General features: G+C 46.6%; 1 protein-coding gene across 1 annotated transcript; it reads left to right on the forward strand.

Annotated features, from left to right (window-relative positions):
- The first annotated feature begins 1,736 nt into the window (after positions 1 to 1,736).
- LOC121834761 (arylsulfatase I-like) lies at positions 1,737 to 22,448 on the forward strand. Its single transcript, XM_042288522.1, has 6 exons — positions 1,737 to 1,743; positions 1,825 to 1,937; positions 2,380 to 2,509; positions 6,413 to 6,706; positions 17,027 to 17,466; positions 22,308 to 22,448. The coding sequence occupies exons 1-6, from the start codon at positions 1,737 to 1,739 to the stop codon at positions 22,446 to 22,448; spliced, it is 1,125 nt and encodes a 374-aa protein (XP_042144456.1).
- Positions 22,449 to 23,247: the final 799 nt, after the last annotated feature.

Here is a 23,247-nt window from a genome sequence, read left to right on the forward strand (position 1 = left end):
CACTAATATTAGGCTGGCACATGCAGTCCCTGCAGTGTAAAGGTAGCAACCCCCCGACTGTAGCCCTGAGTGAATACGAATGCTCCCTAAGTCTATCATTTAGGCAGCGGCCCGTGTGTCCAACGTACACCTTGCCACTAGACAAGGGGATCTTATAGACCACGCCAGACACACAGGCCACAAACGGCACTGCGTGTCTTTTGGTGCATTTGTAATAAACAACAATTGTTAGTTCAGCGCCGTCCTGTCGTGTTTGTTCCTTTACTCTTGTCCATGTTTCTTTGCCGCTGTTTATTCCCAAGATGTCTTGGTTGCCTTACAAGACGTTCTGCAGCTCCACTGGGAGAGGCCTGGTATGGAGGTGTCTTCGTGTGTTTAATCTCACGGTTCCGTAGGAACTGTTGAAAGGCTTCTGCGATGAATTGAGGTCCATTGTCGTTCGCTAGCTCTTCAGGGTAGCCGTAAGCTGCAAAGAATGTATTCTGTTTTTGCACGGCTTTCTTGCCCGTTGTCGCATGCATGCAGAAAACTTCAACCCCCTTTGAATACGCGTGTACCAAAGCCAGAATGTGTACACCATTATTCATTGCGTAATCAGCATGAACGCGCTACCAAACTTTGGTCGGGTATGGCCCGGGCTGAAGTCGTTCCACAGTCTTCGCTGGAAGGATGGCAGTTTTTGCAGTGACGAACGGTGTTTTTTATCTCTTTATATAAGTGCGGCCACTACACATATGACCATGCCAACATCTTCAAGCGGGTCATTCCTGGGTGGGCTTCGTGTTGTATTGCTAGCACTTCCGTTTGCAAATTCTGTGGAATGACAACCGTCCGACCTTACGCCGCGCAAAAACCTGTTATTCGCGAAATACTGAGAAAGCCTGACACGATGTCTTTTACTGTTCGTTAAAGTTTTTTCTTGTGAAAGCGCGACCCTGTAGCGCGAATTAGAAGCCCATATCAAGAAACAAATGCTTCCCATGCAGGTTGGCATCCTCGCTCGACGAGCTGGCTCCATTTCTGTGCCAGTTGGGGACTGCTGGCACCAGGTGTTCTGAACAAAATATGGAAAATTGCTAGGCAATTGTGTTACATACGCGAAGCGTTCCAGAATCACAACGTATAGCGATACTCCGAGTTCCCAGACGGCAGACGCCTACGCTGACGGCGATATTCATCAGCTAGTGCAATGCGTACCATGTGTACACTTGGTAGTTGCTCCTACAAGGAAGTGATACTACCGCTAATCAAGCAGATGAACCTGGCGCTCTTCCAGAGTTTTCCACACTCTCGAGCTTCTCTCCCACAGCGCGCACATGTGGTCGAGCTCCTCCTCACCTAGCCCTCTAATCACTTGACCTCCCCATTGACCAATCGGCGTCGAGCACCTCACCCATCTCCCCGACCGTCAACCAATCGGTGTCGAGCCTCGCGATCCCGCGTTTATCCAGGCTTCACATTTGGGCTTCAAGAATTGCCGAACACCTCGCCAAAGAGCGTTTCACGTTAATAGGCAAAACGGAGGCGACAGCACGCTCTGAGTATGCACAGGAGAGCAGCAGAAAGGAGGGAATTGAGAGCGGAAAAGGGACCAGTGGCACGAGCCACAGCTTTTTAGCCACAAGGATGAGTGCCGAAGTCCAGTGGTTGAACTAATGGCTTAATTGTTCAAGATGGCCACCGTGGTACAGGAGGCTTAAAGTGAAACAGGCTATAGCTCGAGGTCCCATATAATTATGTGTGGTAAGACTCGTCTTATGTGCAAATGGTTTTTCTGTTTTTGCACCAATGTGTGTTCGCATAAATTATGTATCGTTTTTCTAGGCATGCAGCATTCAGTAATCAAGCCAGCGGAGCCGTGGGCTTTGCCGCTCAACTATACTCTTATGCCAGATTACTTCAGGTGCCTGGGTTATAAAACCCACATGGTTGGAAAGGTAGGCCAATTGTTATTAAAGTTATAAAACAAATTCTGCCATATGACCCACACTACTAGTGCAACATCCAGAAGACTCTAAGATTACTTGCGACATGTCTTGGCAGATCTGCTAATTCGGCCAAATAACAATATAATCTACCCGATCGAAATCTGATAACGCAGAGTTGTTCTGGAGTTAAGATGAAGCCGATTTATTACTACAGAAACCAATATTTCAACAAACTAGATCTCTTTTTTTTTTTGGGGGGGGGGGGGGGGGGGGGGGGGGCAGAGGTTAAGCAAATAAATGTGACCTCTTGCCTTGACTGCAAAGGCAAATTGTGTTTTCGTACTATTGAGTTATATAAAGCAAAAGTTTGAAAACATTTTTTGAGGACTGACTCCTGTAAGCAGCAGGATGTACCGCTAAACCTATTTTGTAGCGCTAATTTCTATTGCAGTGGCACCTCGGATACTACGACAGGCAGTATGTACCCATAAAACGGGGGTTCGACACCTTTTTGGGGTTCTACAACCCCTCTTTGGACTATTACAATCAGAACTTCAAGGGAGTATGTCTACTCATTTCATGTATTTGCAAAGTACACTGCATTCTGGCATTATTTAATTAGTCTGCTGTTTAAGCGATCCTCACTTGTTCATGCGGAAATATTTATTTTTGTTGTTCCAGAACAATCACACGGGCCATGATTTTAGATGTGGTGACCAAAATTACTGGGCCGAAGAAAAAGAATACGCAACATATTACTACACGAACAAAACTGTAGAAATAATTCGGCGCCATAACAAATCAGCGGTGAGAATAAACACAATTTATTAATTAAAAAAAAGCACTTACACTGATGTATGGGTGGTGGTGCACATTTTCCAGCTATTAATGCTATGATAATACACACTTTTATTGAAATAAGAAATAATCTGTTGTACATTTCATTCGAGGTGATGAATCAGTGAAAGTTAGACTTTTTGTAATACATATTTTTGTTTGGCTTTTGGAGAACCAGGAAATTCGCATTATATTGAGCTCATCAAATGTCCTGTACACTTTCAGCCAATGTTCTTGTTCTTAAGTCACCAAGCACCTCACGTAAGTGGTGGACGCCCGCTTCTCCAAGTTCCAAATCATGGCGTGAGAAATGTTTCTTATATTGGAGAAAAAAACAGAACTTTATTTGCAGGTTCGTATTGACTTTAATTTCTTACGTTGTCTCTTCCTTTAGTGTCGCTTTTTGTACCAGTTTAATGACATAATTAAGACTACCAAAACGGTGCGTACTCGCTCTTTTACGGGTGCAGCGCTTGCACTGTGATATATTTCCTATATAATGAACTTGACGATATATTCAACAGCGGTACGCAACACCGCTATGCAATGATATTCGGTTAGAGAGTTTTCTACCGGTGATGAGCTTACTGACATTGATGGGACCCGCGTGTACTAGCACGAAACACCCTTGGCAAAGAATCTTATTGTTGTGGTGTAATTACAAGAATAAAATCTCTCGTTCGCAAAACTGGATGACGAAGTTTGGGAATCGCAGTGTCCTCCAGTGATGATCTATAGTCCCCAAGTAACAATATTTCAAGACGACTCATTGATTGGTCTCGATCATTGCTTTAGCACTCCATTTGGGCGCGCGCGAATGCATAGCTCGACCAGAATTCGGGTAGACACGTGGCCCGTATACAATCGCTGCAATGACGACAATAGCCGAACCCTAACAACATTTGGAACGCAGCGCGTGTTCTGTGGTTTGCCAACCAACCCCAGCGCATGGCTATGATACACATGGTGGCATATAATCTGCCCCAGACCAAGTGGACCCTTGTTGTGGCTGCAAATTGAGGGAAAGAGCGCTTCTCGTCTTTCTTTAATTTCTTTTTCGACTTTCATTTATTTATTTATTTATTAAAAATACCTAAAGGCCTTTCGGCATTTCGTGAAAGGGGGGGGGGGGGGGGCAATACAGCTGGATAAAAAAATGTACTGCACATACCTCACTGCATACTAACATCAGTACAATATCAAAGGTATCGGTATAAAACATAGTTATTACGGACATAGTTATTATGCAAAACATAGTTATTATGTTTTATGCAAACATAGTTATTATGCAAAACACGTAAGCGTAGAAACGAAACATACATATATACACTATTCTCTGAAATATTGTAAACACGGACATACAATATTCAGTTAATATTGTGTCGAAAACAGAATGAGCGGCTTTCCCCAACGAGAAATGAATGGATAAAAGTATCTGACACTGTTATTTATGGTAAAATAATAATTATCTCTGACCGAAATGGTTCGTGATCAGAAATAGACACTATGGCTTTGGAAAGATCGTTTCATAGTTTAATGACACGTGGCTAGGCAAAATTGTTGAATGTTCATGTTGTCCCAAAAATACACTCGAATGTCTTAGTGTTAAAGGTTCGTGACTCTTTATTATGTAGTTCTGGAAGAGAGCAGTAAGTTCCAACGGGGCTATAGCATAATCTGTGAATTAAGCATAAAAGAGAAATTATACGGCGCGTTTACACAAAATAGATCGAATAATTTTGTTTTATTAGTGATGTGCTGTCGAAACGTGAGTATGGTGATGAAATAAAACAAGCAGCTCGATTTGGAATAGATTCCATTTGATTAATAAGATAGGTTTGGGGAGAGGACCAGATGGCGGCTGCATTAACGAAGAGCGGACATATGTCTCATCAGATAATTTGCGAAGGTGAGGGGGTGCAAATTTTAAGTTGCGCTTCAAATAACCTAGTGTACGGGATGCATTAGCGGTAATCCTGTTAATATGGAGTACCTAAGAAAGGTTTGAGGCTAGCTGAACACCGAGGTACCGGTAAACAGAAACACATGCGATGGGCGAATCGTTAAGTGAATATGTGAAGTCTGAGTTAGATCTTTTACGGGTGAATGAAACTAGTTTGCATTTAGCAGTGCTAAGGGTCATTTTCCATTTAGAGCACCATCGTTCTACCTGATTAACATCGCTTCGACAACGCAGATGATCGTCAGAATTGTCAATCTTTGTATAGCACTCAATCTTCAGCAAATAGACGCACACCCGATGTTAGTTACTGTGGAAGGCCGTTAATGTAGGTTAGGAAGAAAGGGGGCCAAGGACAATACCTTGCGGAACCCCAGAGGTTACATCAGAAAGCTCAGAAGGGAAATGACCGGCTGCGGTGGCCTGCTGTCCGAGGGAAAGGAAGTTTCGAATCCAGGATAGGGTTAGGTCGTCGATACGGAGTGAGGAAAGTTTATATATTAGACGGATATGTTGCACGAGGAGAAACATCCGACGTGTGTTTTTTATAGGTTATATATTCCAGGCATTTATTTCACGTTTACACAAATTACAAAAATCGCTGCGCCGCCTGTTTAATCTTCAAATGCAGGATAAAATCGAAAGATATGTGTGGTTGTTTCCTTGCCTGACTGAACCGTATGTTTTATATTTACCGGTTTATTATTTTAGAGATATGATGGGTCAGTTCTGCGGGCACACCTGTCTGTGGGCCCCCGTCTTTCCTCGGAACTCGCACGCCCTCCATGCTTCCTCTCTTCCTTTTTATCAAGTGCAAGGAACTATGAAGTATGAAATGTGCAGATGAATGAACCGAATACTGATTAAATGTGAAAGACATTACCGATTTGGCTAAATGTTCTCTTTTGGTGACTTTCTAACCTTCATTCTAAATTGTGTACTATGTTTAATTCATCTGCATACTTTTACTATTTCTTGTTTACAGACCGGTTTACAGACCTCGAAAAGACTACTAAAATGACTTCTGTCTAATAATACCTAAAAATGTATACAGCTTTTGTTTTCTTACAAATTTATTATAAAAATTGCCGTGAAAACTACTATAATCCGGCTTCTGCAGGTGAGTTATGTGGCCAGAGGGACATATATAGGAGACCAATTGCCACAGCAGGTCAGATAATGAACTCGAACTTGTTAATTAACTTTTACATTAGTGAAAATAAAGACATGGTTTCAATTGGAAGCCTGCTGAGCGTCATCGAAAACCTAAGTAACTTGAGAAAGATTCGGGCACGTGGGAACCGTGTTGGTGCGCTGAAGTGACCCCTTGTGCAACGGGCGCAAGGCCGGCGGCGCAAAAATCCGCGCTTCCCAACTGTCCCTAACCTTTCTGAGACTTACTTATATAGATGTTTTTAAGACCCTCAGCGTTTATAATCTGAACCAAATGATTATTTTCACTAATTAAAAATGTATGATCAAATTTTAGTTCATTATTATAGTTATCATGGCGATTTAACTCCTACATTATGCCCCACTGGGGGTATTACTCATGCTGCACGTACCGCGTATAGTGTAGCTTTCAGGACTTAAAAGAAATTCTCAATAAAAGAAAATACTATGTATATATCTTTCCGTTAACTGTTAGAGGGCGGTTAATAACATTAGCGTATTTTCTTTCTTGAAGGTATGGTGGACGCACTGGATCAATCTATTGGTATCGTCGTCGATACCTTGCAAAAGGCGGGCATGTTAAATGACACTATCATCGTTTTTTGTTCGGACAACGGCGCATTGCCCTGGGGATTCAAGTCCAATCGAGGCTACAATTGGCCCCTGAGAGGTGGAAAGTTTACCCTATACGAGGGTGGCGTTAGGGGCACAGCTTTTCTATGGAGTCGTCGTCTGAAGAACACGAAGCGTGTCTCCAACCAGCTGATGCACATCTCAGATTGGCTTCCGACGCTCTACTCGTCAGCGGGTGAGTATATATAGGGTGTGTTTGAAGCTTCACAGGCTTTAAATAATAATAAAAAAAAACTCTATAAATGAGATTTCTGCTGCTGAGTTACATGGATTGGGGAACGCAATATAGAAGGCTAACCGTCATGGCAGGTAGATTAATTAACTAATGTTTGTTGTTTTACATTTAATTGGTGAAAATAAACGTGAGGTTTAAATTACAAACTTGTAGAGCGGCGGAAGTCGCACCCGGAAGTGACGTCAGCTTCCGCAGCGGAAGAGGGTGGCGAGTCACGTGGTCGTGGGAGGGTCACGTGGCCGTGGAAAATTTGGGCGTTCTCTACTCTGCCGTCTCTTTGGGCGCTCAGCTTTCTGCGCTGCTTTCTTATATGTTTCGGTATGTCGGAAACTTGACAGGACGACTTCTCCAAAGAAGAGCGCAAAGCAAAATGACCTTGCAGTAAACTTTAATATGCGTTAATTCTGATAAAAGCCATTGAATGACTGATAGCTGTCTTAATCTTAACAACTGTTATGGCATATATTGACCACAGACTGCAAATTTATGTTTGGAATGTGCCGGTCGAAACGAATACTCAAAAAAGTTTGTAGGTATCAGGAAAATAATTTGCCAATGATAATTTTACACTGTAATTTATGTCCGCCGGATTCAGTTTTCTAATTCCAGTGTCCTTATATATATATATATATATATATATATATATATATATATATATATATATATATATATATATATATATATATATATATATATATAAGGACACTGGAATTAGAAAACTGAATCCGGCGGACATAAATTACAGTTCGAGAGGGTTTATACACCTAGCAACCCACCCTCTCTCCCCATCCACAAAAACATCCACAAAAAAAGGAGAGAGAGTAGACGTTTAAGGGAGAATACAGCACAGACCGTCGTCTGAAAATAGTAGTACAGCGCACACGCAAACAGATGAAGTTGTTCAGGGCCACGAGGGGGCAGTCCTCTTGTCAGATCCCCTGTGGAGGTGCTAAAGGGGATGCTCATCACCGTGACCCCCGAAACATTTGAATTCCTTATGTCTCAGGATTCACTATCAGAAGATTGCAGTGTTTGTGCGAAACAAAAGGTCCTAGGAAGACGCAGTCTATGCCTGCTTAACGGAGCTGTTCAGGGCGTTCCCTAAAGGTTTTTTTGTTGTATTCTTTGGTTCTGACGAATGAGTTATCAACAATGTTTAACGCTTCGAGGTAAAGGTCAGGTTTCGGAAGTGTTTGAAGGACGGAGGGGATAATAGTATGCAATCAGGACGAGGCTAGCCGTGCACTAAATAATCTCCGGGGGCTTTCATTTATGCCCTCATTCAAAGCACAGAACTTGTAAATAAGAAATTATTAACTTTGTTCTCTTTCAATTGTTGTGCGAAAACCGGATTCTTAAATGATAACATAGATGTTGTCGATGGTGTGGTCGGGCAGGTTTAGGTGGTTTGAGAGTGTTAGATGGGGAAACAGTGGAGCGGGCGTTTTATGATTATTAAATTGCAACCTAAAACCCAGATCCGTTTGTCCAATGTACTGCCTGCTACAGACATCGCAGTGGAACAGGTAGACAACGTCATAGCTGCAGTCATGGCTGCCTTTTCTTTTCCATGTAAAGTTCGAGTGTGCGCTTCTGGCCCAAGTTGTTTCTTACATCTGCTTGCACACTTTGCACCCAGGTTTTTGACATGTGCTTGCAGACTTTGCACCTAGGTTTTTATAGCGAACCCTGAGAGTTACAGGATTTAGATATTTCGGGGGTCACGGCGGTAAGCCTACCCTCCACGACCTCTACAGAGGATCGGACAAGGGGACTGCCTTCTCGCGGCCCTGAACAACTTTATCTGCCTGCGTTTATGCTGTACTATTTTCAAACGGCGATCTGTGTTGTGCTCTTGCTTAAACGTGATCTCTCTCTCCCTTTTTGTGGATGGGGGGAGAGAGTGGGTTGTTAGGTATACAAACCCTCTCGAACTGTAGTTGTTTAACCTGATGAAGAACGGTCCCCGCTCGAAACGTCGTAATAAACTTTGTTCTAGAAGTTTTCCAGCAGAACGCTTATTTTACTTTTCACTCCCCCCGGCTCATTGCTTTAAAGTTACTTCACTTAACCGATATATATTTGCCGTCATAGAAACAAATACCCTGCATGTTGATCTTGAATACCTAGCCAATATCTTATCAAGGAACTATTGAAAGCGTGCAAAAAAAGGTGGCGTCACGGTGCGGCTCTAAGAAGAAACATTTCTCATAGACAGGGTTGGGCAGTATCGCAATACAAATGTATCGCGATAGTATTTCAGAAATACATTTCGTATCTGTATTTCTGTATCGCGATACATTTTTTTCACCAGTATCTGTATTCCTGAATCGAAATACATTTGGAATGTTTCTTTGTATCGCGATACAATCAGAATGAAATGTATTTCGTTACATTTCTTGAGAAGTACTCCGCCCCCCCCCCCCCCCCCCCCCCCCCGCAAAAAAAAAAAAAAAGACACAAGTCTAAACGTATTTTGTTTTTACTTCTGAGGGCACCAGAGTCAAGGCGATGCTGGGGCATTGTTACTATACTCACTAAAGTCTCTGTTAAGGCTCTGTTATACTCCGACCTAACGCGTGCGCGCGCGCGAGCGCGTCACAGCGACGTCACGTCGGCGAAAACCCGACGCTCTATACTCCGGCGTCGTGGCGTAACCGACGCGACCGGCGGCGTTCGGCGCAGCCTGACCACCTCGACGCCAAAATGGAGCATGCCGTATTCCGCGCCGGCCGCGCCGGCGACGCCGGACCAGGATGCATCACGCGCTGGCTCCCGGCAGCCCTCGGACGGGAAGCGCGGCGAATACGAGCAATAGCAGACGACGGGAGCACTTCGTGCGGCGCCATGTTCGAAGAATCGGACTCGGTCGGGGGTCGAGAAGCTGATCGAGGGAATTCGTCCTCACCTGTGTTTCTACGACACGAGGAACACAGGTGAGGACGACACGAGACCGTGCTACACGACACGACACGAGACCGTGCGCTTGTCAAAGATGTAGGTTATAAACATTTACCACCTACGCTTGCGGCGCAGGCGGTGCACCAACAGTAGAGCACTGCACGGGCCCGGGCCAGCCCGAAAGCCCGGGCCCGGCCCGGCCCGCGGGCCGGGCTCGGGCCGGGTAGCACGTATTTTCTCGGGCCCGGGCCGGGCTCGGGCTTGAACAAAAAAGTTCTCGGGCCGCGCCGGCCCGGGCCGGCCCGAGCCGTGCCTGGGCAATTTTATGCCGTAAATCATAAATTGTTGTTGATAGCAAGAAGTTTGCTAATTAATCTTTTAGGTTCATTGAATACAAAAAAAGCGAAGTGCAAATTCACTACAGCGTCGTTAAAAATAATAACTAAAAGGCATCTTGAAGCTAGAAAGCCTTCAAGCTTTTTCCGTGTGAGCGAGGGTTGTGTTATAAGTTGTAAACAAAATAAAGTCCCAGTCATATGCTTGTCAGCCTGTCTGATTCATCGCTCTCAAAAATATCTAGTTCACTATTAGGAAGATTTAGAAAAACATACGCAAGCGCTTTGGGTACCGTAAAAATAGCGTTGCGATGTAAAACCTATGGCGATGCTAATTTTAGCTTGCCCAAAGTGCTTGAGTACGTTATTCTACGACTCCCTTATTGCACAGAGCGCGACACTATATTAGCGCGAACAAGCGATCGTCGTGTTTTTATGCTTATCTCATAGAATCAAAACGCTGTTTTCAAAAATATTAGTGTCTTTAGAAGTGCTCATCTGGGCCACAGACCTAAGCGGTATACTTTGGTGCCTACTAAAACCATTTCGAAGTAAAATTCGAAAAAAGAGCCAACGTCCTGTTCGCGGTATCAGTGTCGCGCAGTGTACAAAGTCCGTTCCGCGCTTGCACGTTTTGGGAACCATCTTGAAACAAACGTTTTAAGGGGTTAACTAGGAATATATTAAACTTAAGCTTGCCTGAAAGGGTTGTATATTTTAAGAACGCGTTGACATGTAAAGCTACTTCAGAACATATTCTTAAACAGAAAAGGTGCGCAGACCAGGCTTAGAACGATGGAGACTTTTTGCGAAGAGGTTGCGATGTGCAGGGCCTTATAAAAGTAGGTTGAAACGGGACACGTTCAAACGCAAAGGGTGTTTCGGAAGCTGGTTCAAATAAGAAGGGCGTTTAGGGAATAAATCGAAACAGGACAAATTCAAACGAGAAGGGCGTTTAGGGAACTGGTCGAAACGGGACGGGTTCATATGGGAAGGGTGTTTAAAGAATGGGTCGAATTAGGACGGGTTCAAATGGGGAGCTCGTTTCGGGAGCGGGTCGAAACAGGACGGGTTCAAACGGAAATGGGTTGTTTCGGGCTACAGCCATCGGGCCGGGTCGGGCGGGGCCTTGAAATTAACAATTCTGTCGGGCTCGGGCCGGGCCCGGGCCGCGTCTCTTTCGGGCCGGGTCGGGCCGGGCCTAGAAATTTAAAATTCTGTCGGGCTCGGGCCGGGCCCGGGCCGTGGCTCTACCAGGCCGGGTCGGGCCGGGCCTAGAAATTCCGGCCCGTGCAGTGCTCTAACCAACAGTGCAAGCGCGAGTTTTCGTCGGGCAAGGTACGTCCACGCCATCGCTCGAACTTGGCGCTCAAGAAGCGCGAGAATTCTCGTCTGCTATTCGAAATGAAAAGGAACCGGAAATGGCGCACTCTCGCAGGAAGCGCGCCCTCGTAGCCAGACTCTGCGCATGCGCCGCGCTGGCGACCCACCGACGCGCGCCGCGGGAGTCGCCAGGGTCGCCGGAGTATAGAGAGGTCGAATTTTTGACGCGTGCGGCGTGACCGACGTGACGTAGCCGACTTCGGCCAGCGTTCGCCTGCGCGCGCGTTACGTCGGAGTATAAAGGCTCTGTTATACTCCGACGTAACGCGTGCGCGCGTGCGAGCGCGTCACAGCGACGTCACGTCGGCGAAAACCCGACGCTTTATACTCCGGCGTCGTGGCGTAACCGACGCGACCGGCGGCGTTCGACGCAGACTGACCGCCTCGACGCCAAAATGGAGCATGCCCTATTCCGCGCCGGCCGCGCCAGCGACGCCGGACCAGGATGCATCACGCGCTGGCTCCCGGCAGCCCACGCGCGGGAAGCGCGGCGAATACGAACAATAGCAGACGACGGGAGCACCACTCCGTGTGGCGTCATGTTTGAAGAATCGGACTCGGTCGTCGAGAAGCTCATCGAGGGAATTCGTCCTCACCCGTGTGTCTACGACACGAGGAAGCTTGAGTGCCGTAGACCGTGCGCTTGTCAAAGATGTACCGTATGCACATTGACCGCCAACGCTTGCGGCGCAGTTGGTGCACCAACAGTGCAAGCGCGAGTTTTCGTCGTGCAAGGTACGTCCACGCCATCGCTCGAACTTGGCGCTGAAGAAGCGCGAGAATTCTCGTCTGCTATTCGAAACGAAAAGAAACCGGAAGTTGCGCGCTCTCGCAGGAAACGTGCCCTCGTAGTCAAATTCTGCGCATGCGCCGCGCCGGCCGTCCACCGACGCGAGCCGCGGGAGCCGCCAGGGACGCCGGAGTATAAAAAGGGCGAATTTTTTACGCACGCGGCGTGACTGACGTGACGTAGCCGACTTCGGCCAGCGTTCGCTTGCGCGCGCGTTACGTCGGAGTATAACAGAGCCTTAACAGAGCCTTAACAGAGCCTTTATACTCCGACCTAACGCGTGCGCGCGTGCGAGCGCGTCACAGCGACGTCACGTCGGCGAAAATCCGACGCTCTATACTCCGGCGTCTTGGCGTAACCGGCGCGACCGGCGGCGTTCGACGCAGCCTGACCGCCTCGCCGCCAAAATGGAGCATGCCGTATTCCGCGCCGGCCGCGCCAGCGACGCCGGACCAGGATGCATCGCGCGCTGGCTCCCGGCAGCCCTCGCGGCAAATACGAGCAATAGCAGACGACGGGAGCACCATTCCCTGTGGCGTCACGTTTGAAGAATCGGACTCGGTCGTCGAGAAGCTCATCGAGGGAATTCGTCCTCACCCGTGTGTCTACGACACGAGGAAGCTTGAGTGCCGTAGACCGTGCGCTTGTCAAAGATGTACCGTATGCACATTGACCGCCAACGCTTGCGGCGCAGTTGGTGCACCAACAGTGCAAGCGCGAGTTTTCGTCGTGCAAGGTACGTCCACGCCATCGCTCGAACTTGGCGCTGAAGAAGCGCGAGAATTCTCGTCTGCTATTCGAAACGAAAAGAAACCGGAAGTTGCGCGCTCTCGCAGGAAACGTGCCCTCGTAGTCAAATTCTGCGCATGCGCCGCGCCGGCCGTCCACCGACGCGAGCCGCGGGAGCCGCCAGGGACGCCGGAGTATAAAAAGGGCGAATTTTTTACGCACGCGGCGTGACTGACGTGACGTAGCCGACTTCGGCCAGCGTTCGCTTGCGCGCGCGTTACGTCGGAGTATAACAGAGCCTTAACAGAGCCTTAACAGAGCCTTTATACTCCGACCTAACGCGTGCGCGCGTGCGAGCGCGTCACAGCGACGTCACGTCGGCGAAAATCCGACGCTCTATACTCCGGCGTCTTGGCGTAACCGGCGCGACCGGCGGCGTTCGACGCAGCCTGACCGCCTCGCCGCCAAAATGGAGCATGCCGTATTCCGCGCCGGCCGCGCCAGCGACGCCGGACCAGGATGCATCGCGCGCTGGCTCCCGGTAGCCCTCGCGGCAAATACGAGCAATAGCAGACGACGGGAGCACCATTCCCTGTGGCGTCACGTTTGAAGAATCAGACTCGGTCGTCGAGAAGCTGATCGAGGGAATTCGTCCTCACCCGTGTGTCTACGACTCGAGGAAGCTTGAGTACCGTAGACCGTGCGCTTGTCAAAGATGTACTGTATGTACATTGACCGCCAACGATTGTGGCGCAGGCGGTGCACCAACAGTGCAAGCGCGAGTTTTCGTCCTTGCAAGGTACTTCCACGCCATCGCTTGAACTAGGCCCTCAAGAAGCGTGAGAATGTTTGTCTGCTATTCGAAACGAAAAGGAACCGGAAGTGGCGCACTCTCGCAAGAAATGTGCCCTCGTAGTCAGATTCTGCGCATGCGCCGCGGCGGCGGCCCACCGACGCGCGCCGCGGGAGCCGCCAGGGCCGCCGGAGTATAAAGAGGGCGAATTTTTGACGCACGCGGCGTGACTGACGTGACGTAGCCGACTTCGGCCAGCGTTCGCTTGCGCGCGCGTTACGTCGGAGTATAACAGAGCCTTATACGACACGAGGAAGCTTGAGTGCCGTAGATCGTGCGCTTGTCAAAGATGTACTGTATGCACATTGACCGCCAACGCTTGCGGCGCAGGTGGTGCACCAACAGTGCAAGCGCGAGTTTTCGTCGTGCAAGGTATGTCCACGCCATCGCTCGAACTTGGCGTTGAAGAAGCGCGAGAATTCTCGTCTGCTATTCGAAACGAAAAGGAACCGGAAATGGCGCACTCTCGCAGGAAACGCGTGCTTGTAGCCAGATTCTGCGCATGCGCCGCGCTGGCGGCCCACCGACGCGAGCCGCGGAAGTCGACAGGGCCGCCGGGGTATAGAGAGGGCGAATTTTCGACGCGCGCGGCGTGACTGGCGTGACGTAGCCGACTTCGGCCAGCGTTCGCTTGCGCGCGCGTTACGTCGGAGTATAACAGAGCCTTAAGGTTCCTTTTGATTCCGCAAACTATTTTTCTATGCGTCCTCTTCTCTCTTCTGAGAAATGTTGCGTAGTCGGGGACCCGAACCAGGTGGCGTGCCAGAGGTTGTGTCAGAGCATCTTCTGCCGCAGGTCCTTGGGTAGGGATTTCTTGAGTCATTGTTTGCTGGCATCTGATGCCCCGCTGCTAACCGTCTCTCTCGCCTTAGCGTACACAGTACACTCAGCCGGCAAAGCTGACTCACATTCCGGATAGCACGATGCTTGCGGTGGTTGACTACAAATAGTAGGAAGACTCATGCTGTGAAGTTCAACACATATTCGAATGCACCTGCGGCTGCGCCCGTAACATTGCACGGCTGAAGTGTGCGTCATCAGCCGACGTGAACGTGACCCGCTGGTCTGGTGATCCGAAACCCAGAGGGAGGCCAGAAGTGGCCTTGCTGTGCCATCCCAGACTACGCACTCCCGCGACTCGTCTCGAGACCGCTGTTTCTCGGACAGCTCGCACCTGTGCCGGCAGTATCAGCTCGCAATCCACGAGATCTCTGTTTGGATAATGCTAGGCAAAACTTGAGGACTGCAATCCGTGCGTCGGTGGCGGAGGGTCGGCAGTAGGAACCTTCAGAACAGGGATGCCACCATATCGTTTTTTCAACCGTAACGGAAGATAAGACATGTATTCCAAGATACTTCAGGTGGTCCACTATTCTCAAAAATTCCAAATGACACTGCATGCACGATCTTTAACTAGGTAACCTACCACGAAAGTATGTATTGTTCTTTCATACAGCAGCGTGGTGAAGTTTTATGTTCAAGGCCAAACCTACAGATGAAGAATACTAGTTCGTTCCACCGTGACATCATGTGATCAATGTTGACAGGATTCCCTCGTCGGATAGACAGGATGTCATGGAAGGGACCACGGTCAGCCGTTGATGGAACGTTTTTTTGGGCCCATTGAAGACTCCTTGTCGTCCGAAACCACTACCTTCAAGGCAAAGTGCGAAGCCTACAGGAAAGTAATTTCGGGATCCAAAACATCCACTTCAAACTTCAAGCTTCATCACAGTTGGCGTCTCAAAAAATTTGGAAAATGTATTGCACTATCAGTATTTCTGTATTTGTATTTCTGCCCTCCCTAAAATACATTCCTGTATTTGTATTTCCAAATACTTTTTGCCTGTTTTTAAAATGTATTTCCAATACGCATCGCGGTACATGTTTACAGATATATCTTAGTATCAGTATTTTAGCTACTAATTTAATGTATTCCAGTATTTGTACTTCCAAATACATTTTTGAGTATATCTGATTTCTCCCCAACCCTGCTCACAGACATTGCGTGTAGGAACCGACCGCAGTTTCTTAGTAATCTCAGCTTACCTTAGCATAGCGCTATACAAAACGTTGGGAGCCAGAGCTGTGGCAACTACTTCCTTTTTTTATATACAAGATTTCGACATTAAGAGCAGAGATCCTCTCCATGCGATGGCACAGACCGCCTTGACTATCTCAATCCCTGTATATCTACTGGGTTCACCAGCGAGCGCGAAGAGCAATGGGATAATGAGAGGAGGGAAAAATACCTTTTATGTCGACTTTAACAGTTACTGGCACCCGGGAATGTGAATGTCGTTCTGGAACGATTTTCCGAACCGTTGAAGCCACACGTGCCTCGTATAGAGGTTCGTTCTTGCGCAGATAAGCGAAAGCATGCAGGAGTTTTACCGTCTTTGCCGCTTATAACCGCGAGGGACAAGATTGAGCCCAAGCTCCGAGCAACTCCTGCGAGTCGAACGACGCGAGAAGACATACAGAGCAACGCTGGACGAAGGTAGGTTTTCTAATGTCGAGGTGCGAAACCTTAAACAGGGTAACTGAAAAAAAAAGTGTTTTTTTTAAACAGCCTAATTGGGACAAGCATGTCACAAAACAAATTTTCCGCGAAAAAACAAATTTTTTTTAGCAATACTTACGCCACAAGACGTAATTTAGTCAAAATCACAATTTCTCCACATTTGAAACTCCCGCTCTTTCGACGCACGCGGAGTGGCTGTTATACGTCATCCCCTGACGTATAGCAGCCACTACGTGACGCATAATACCAAATTTGTGGCGCGCGATTTAAAACGGACGAAATAGCCGCAAACTAAAATCAGTCTCGCGCAATAAATATTGCTCTAAAAAAAAATGTTTTTGGCAGAAAAATTGTTTTGTGACTTGCTTGTCCCAATTAGGCTGTTAAATATAATTTTTTTTCTCTGCAGTAACCCTTTAACACCGGAGCGAGATTGAGAAACACCGCTGCGGGAAGATGCAGACGCGGTCAAGACTCTTCGGGCGCTTTAGATGAGGTCGGAGCCGGCAGCGGTTAGCTATGCAACATAACGCGGATGTGTGTATGTATGTTAATGGCTATTCCCTTTGTAAAGGGCGGCAGCGTGCGCCACCTAGCGCGTACACTGTCGTTGGTGGCAGTTCCAAGATGCTACCAAGACGGAAATGAGCGTTCCCCTTCAGGTCTCGCACGCTAGCAATAAGCGACCATGGTGGTAGAATTTCGGGTGACTGATCGCATGCTTAACGAGTATCGTCTCTTCCAGGAGGGAACGTCTCAGATCTTGGCAATATAGACGGAGTCGACATGTGGGACTCGTTGTCTGCATCACACAAATCGCAACGTGACATGGTCGTGCTCAACATAAATTCAGTGTTAAACTACTCCGCGATTCGAGTTGGTGACTACAAACTCATTGAAGGACGATTCAACAAAAGCTTGTATGACCAGAGATTTGAGACCGTGGGAGGCAAGCGTCCGTTGGATGACCTCGAAGCTTTGATGAATGAGTGCGTGGCTGCCTCTGCTCTCAGAGACTTGTATAAACCCGAACCCCTACAATTTTCTCCCTACTGGAGGGCCGAGGCCAAGATAAACTGTAGTAACGAACCGTCGAGTGTCGACATACATCAAGATACATTTTACTTATTTAACATCAAAGAAGATCCTTGTGAAACAAATAACTTGGTATGCGAGAAGACGGAGGTAAGTAATCTGAATTATACTATCAATATAAGCCATGAAAAAGCAATCGAAACGTCTCCGTACATATTGCACACAGAACGGGAAACAAATAAATATGCTCGTACAAAAAAAAAAAAAAATACTTAAAGAAAATATTAACGAAGGATGCATTTTATTGTCGGTTTTTATGTATACACTGCCACGAAAAAAGTTTTCACATGAATATAAAAAAAAGCTTTTATTCTCGCAAAAAAAAAAGAAGAAAAAAAAAAAGAACAAAAGCGAACAGATTGCGTTGCCCTTAGCGCAAAGTTAAGACCCGGTCCTTTCGCTTTATAATCTGCTGCTCTACCCCTGCGACAATAAAGCTTTTTTTTATTTTCGCTTATTCATCTGCGACAGCAAAGCTGCCTGGATGAGCGTCGTTACAGCCGCCATGTACTTCTTTTGTCGCTAAACATTTGCCGTGCTAGAGCCTGATCTCAGGTAATTAATCAATATATGTTACATGATGATGTCATAAGAATAGGCTAAGTGATAACGTTCATTATAGGTGTCACGGAATCTACTAGATTTACGTGATCACGTGCCTAACCACTTTTAATGTAACCGTTTACCAAACAATATTAAAAGTTTAACGACATAGATTTCAGCGAATCCTTAACGCTTTCTCCTTACGTTCGGACGGAGGTGAATAACTCACCTTAACAAATTACAAAAGGACTGTAAGAATACTGACGCAGAGTGCGTCGTGTATTCTTGGCGGCTCCCTTAAAAAAAGAAAAAAAAACGCGCTTTGGCAAAACAGGCAGTACGCGGAATAGATAGAAATAGGTCGACAGAAACATTCGGCCCATTCTGCGTCAGAAGGCTTTCTGCGAAGTATCGAATTAAGTTAAACACGCTACGCTTCTATTTTTTTTTTTTTTTTAGGATAAGCAAATTGTGTAAAGCACGTGCGAAACACCGTACGAAACACACAAAAATTGAAGCTTAAAAACGTTCTTCAACTAATTTTCTTTTTAATAGCTACATGCGGAATCTGAGGAAGGAAAATCGCGAATATGTTCGTAACCGGGACATATTTGCGATTCCCGTGCAATAAATAGGCTACATATCCTTGAAAATACAGTGAAACGGTTTTTGTAAGGTTCAGTTTTCCGTACCATATTTCCATGTTTCCTGTTTCATACGCCTGTTATGGAACATCAGCGTGTGCCACATCCAATTTGATATCTCTTGTAACAATATTTGATAAAAACTGAATAATGCGAGTTAACACAACAGGACTGGTTGTGAGGATAGAAGCGTTTGCTTATTTATGCATTACTTGTGAGTTGTGAACACCTGTACGCTCCGCCTATTTCTTTATTTTTTTTATAAATCGCTTAATGTTTTTGTAAGCCTTTTCCTAAGAATGAAAGCATATGAATAGAAGCCCCTTCCAATCAACTACTTAGTCACATTTTATTCTTAGAAAGCTGAAATTACGATTCAGTTCTTAGAAGGATTGTATACTCCGTTTCACGATAACTTGGTGAACTGTGGTTGCTGCGGCCCTCACAACCCAGTAAGGGCGCCGGAGCAAGGCACCTGATAACACTCCATGGTCGAGGCCACCGGGGCCTCGTTACCTCCACAGCAACAGAGCCCTCCGCTACAAAAAGGAGTTCTAGGCAATTCTGTGAAGAATGAAGAATAAATAATCTCAAATTTAGTTTCATTTACAGTTAGACCAAAAAAATGACGTCACATCCGTATCTTCTCGATTTTTTTCGCCTTGTAGGGCCGTGGCCGTTGGCGATCGCCGGCGATCGCATCCGTGCAATTGGCCGTTTCCGCTCAAAACATCACACTGTGCCCTGGTATTAGCACCCGTCACAGATGCGCGGCTAAATTGAGCGTATATGGTTGTCTCATGAGCTGTTCTCAGAACTCGCTATTCCAGCGGACGGATATGTTGCTGAGGTGGATGTTCATCCGAAGTTGGTTGGTTACGAAGCAGACGACTCTTGGCTGGCAGACGACAGCCGGTTCCTCCGGTCCTCGCATTTGGCGTGGTGATACAAATGCTCCCGTGACGTCGGGTCACGGGCCTCGCTCCGACGCTCTTTTTGGGTTGCGGGGCCCTCCTCCACAATTCGCCAAGCTTTCGTGAAACGCAGAATAGTGACGTGCTGAGTTCGAAGTCGTTGAACTAGTGTAGCGGCCACTACCTCCCCACGAAATAAGATAAAAAAGTAAAACAAAAGCAATGTTTTTGTGGTGTTTGACTCATATCTCTATCTGGTCTGACAACCCTGTCAGACTGGCAACATTGGGCCGGCACCCGGATGAAGAGAACATTCTGGAATGTCGACGTGTGGTTAGGTTGTGAGGTCGACGAGCACGTTGCTCATCGTTAGATTTTCTGTCATTAATAAAGTGCTGCACCTACCAATGTACCTAACTTAGCCAGGACCAGAACCGTTTTTTTCTTTAAAAGAAAAAAAAGCACTTTATAAAAGCATTACTTCGCAAGTCATTTTTTGACAAGGGATACGTAACCTAATAGCTATTAACGAACCGGTACTCGTTTACCGCTGTGGCGTCTACAAAATTATTTGTAGCAATCACAGGCGATTGGAGGAGACCCATTGGAAATGTTGACATTGCGTCTGCATAAGTATGCCTCGTGCTATTGCATCAGTGCGACAGTTAACCACCTCATAGGTTTCACTCACCTCTAATTGGAAGCTGATGTAAATTTCGGTGGTTTAGACGCGTATCTTGGGCACATAGTGCAATTCACCTCAGTTTAGCATTAAGTCAGATCCCAGGCAATGCCGCGACCCAATGGAAACGATCAAGTGGCTCCAAAAGGGCGTCATCACGGCGCTCGTCTTCTTTTATTTTTTTGTTCTTTTTTTGTTTGTGCTTTTGCTATTTACTGCCTAAACCATGGAGGCATAGGAAGCTTCTGGAGGCGACTTGACGCTGTGCAGAGGGACAGGACCCCCAACGTTTACCAAAACCAAGAGACGCTATTGGACGAAAGGAGTTGGCGCCATCTCCTTTTCGTCCAATAACGTCTCTTGGTTTTGATCATCGTTTGGAAAGGGGGGGGGGGGGGGGGCATCTCCCTTTGCACACCGTCATGTCGCCTCCAGGAGCTTTTTATACCTCCATGGTCAAAACCAATCACAACACAAGCAAAAAAAGCGCAAGGTGATGAGGCATTTATTTTATGGTTTAGCCAGGGATAGCAGACGCAGAGAGATGACGAGTACCGTTACAATGCACTTTTCTCGCTGCTTGATTGGCTCCATTAAAGCCCCCTATACGGAAAAGCAGCTACATTTTTCGAAGAACGCCGCCTGCTATCTGGAAGCGATTTAGGCGGTGCACAGTCGACGCGCGAGTGTGACAGAGAAAGTGTGCGCGGCAGAGAAGAAGGGAGAAGATGGCGCTACCTTTCCTATTCAGGGACCTCAGACTCCGTCGGGCATCGTATTTGGTTGGGCCGGATAGCATCGACTGCGGACGAACTTAGAGTGAAACGAAATATAAAATCCGATGCTAGGTAGGACTAAGCAGAGTGTTTGTGATATCCGAGTTTCTTGCGCGTTATTATACTTTGTCCGTGACATGTTCGCTTAGAGATATTGTCACGAATCACGAGTGGCCGAACAATTGATTACTGAGAAAACTCAATGTTTAATGGGGCGAAATTGTGCCAAAGCAGAAATAAAATGACCGGAGTCGCGGGAAGTCAATGGAGGCATAAAAGCAGGATCAAGCGAAGGCGAAATACTGACTCGAAGCAGCACGCCACGGTTGCTTTCGTACACTTTATAGGTTCGGCGCGGTCTTAAAGGGGCACTGACACCCCCAAGGTCGTATTCTTTTTTATTGTCTAAAACGATGGAAGTTGTAGTCATAAATACGCAAAAAAAAAAAACCGCATAGCGAAAAAAAATTTCCCCGCGCGCGCGCGCGCCTTTTTATTTTTGGCGTTTATATTTCCCGCGCTCACCTCCTTGCTTCTTTTGATCGGTGACGTCAAAAATCAGGAAATTTAGAAGCTTTGTAGGTGACCTTTTTATAACATTTAATAACGGTAATCGTAAAACATGTTTTTTAACGCAATTGCGAACGCACTACGGCCTTTCTTTTTGAAATACCGAAAATAAGATTTCGGTGTGATGTCGCTTCCTGGATTTGTATGCTCCCTCGGAAAACTTGGCGGCGCTCGAGCAGAGGATTATCGGTGAGTAGGGAAAGAAACCGGTTTTTTTCCCGCGCCGGCACCCTTCTATCCCGCCTGCTCGCCTCCTCCTCGCTTCGGGCCGCGGTAGCAACGGCGCTTAGCTTCACAGCGTGGAGCGGAGGTCCGAAAGAAAGTCAAGTCGCAGGAGACTGCAAAATTTGACTCACTGCACTGGCGCGGATCGCGCGGGAACTTCAAATTCGGCATTTGGAAATTGTTTTTTTTTTTAATTCAGAAATACTGAATTCCCAATTTCAAATTTTGAGGGTAATGTCCAGGCATCGTTTTCAATCGTTTCGGATAGTAAAATAAAATATGATTTTGATGTGTCAGTGCCCCTTTAAACTAGAACACACACGGTAACTGACGAGAATGTATTGGAACTTTCCGGTGGAAAAGTCAGTCGTAAATTTGTAAATTGAAAACTGCTGGTGGGTTTCGAACCGAACTCATCTGTGTGGGACCAGCATGAGCTGCCAACTCTTTTGGCCAGCTGTCTGATACGACGTTTACCGAAGCCATCTGTACTCGCTTCAGACACCTGCTGACAGTGTATCGAAATCGTACTGTTGAATATCGCAGACTCAAGTGACAGTTATTCATTTTCTTTCAGGCTGGCAAGCTAAATGAGCTAAAGAAGCTACTCGCTGACCTTAAAAAAGAAGAGGCGAAGCCTCTTAACAAGCCAGCCGACCCTGCAGCCTACCCCGAATGCCACAACGGAATTTGGGATCATTGGACTCCCACAGTATAAAATAAAAACATCTCAGTCACAATCTTAAATACTTTACAATACGAGTTCTGAGTCCGACTGCTCTTCGCCATTGATTCTAAGACTGAGTGAGAGATACAACTGAATATGACTTCATTTACCTGAGTTTGTTGTACGTAGTTATTTCGTTCTGCTTACGATATAAATGAACCATTATAATCTCCAAGCAAATATTCCTTTGGGTGCGCTGTCTCACTTTGAAATGCAAGTGAAAAGTTTTGAAAATATTTTGTTGCTCCAGTATTATGTACTTATTTTCATATACCTTGTCAATCCTTATCATAGTCACGAATATTATAATCAATAACGTTTAATCTTTTCGAACACCCCCCCCCCCCCCCCTCCCCTTTTCCGCTACAAAAAATATGTCTAATTTATTGATCAAATTCGGGATTTGACCGAAAAAGGTCAGTTACGCAGAACGGTAAAGCACAAGCGGCGAGGCATGCTCCTCTATGTTAAAACCCAATTCTATTAGTTATCTGATAAGTTACCCTTTTAAGGCGGTTGCATGCTATCCGCGACAGCATTGTCGCGAACACCACTATTTGTTAATTGGCTATAACTAGAGTAATCGGTCAGTGCTGACAATAATAATAATATAAAACGAGGGGCATGTTGTCTTAGGTTGAATTAACGTATCACAAGAAGCAGACGCGCACAAAAAGTGAACTGGTAGACTTGCACGTGTGTATACGGGGTGTGCTCTAAAACAATACACAATGTTTTCACCGCAGAAATTAACGAGCCACACATTGCCGAACGCTTTCTATCCGACCAT

The sequence above is a fragment of the Ixodes scapularis genome, unplaced genomic scaffold, assembly GCF_016920785.2.
Source record: "Ixodes scapularis isolate PalLabHiFi unplaced genomic scaffold, ASM1692078v2 PGA_scaffold10__122_contigs__length_95168666, whole genome shotgun sequence".
Lineage (NCBI taxonomy): Eukaryota > Metazoa > Arthropoda > Arachnida > Ixodida > Ixodidae > Ixodes > Ixodes scapularis.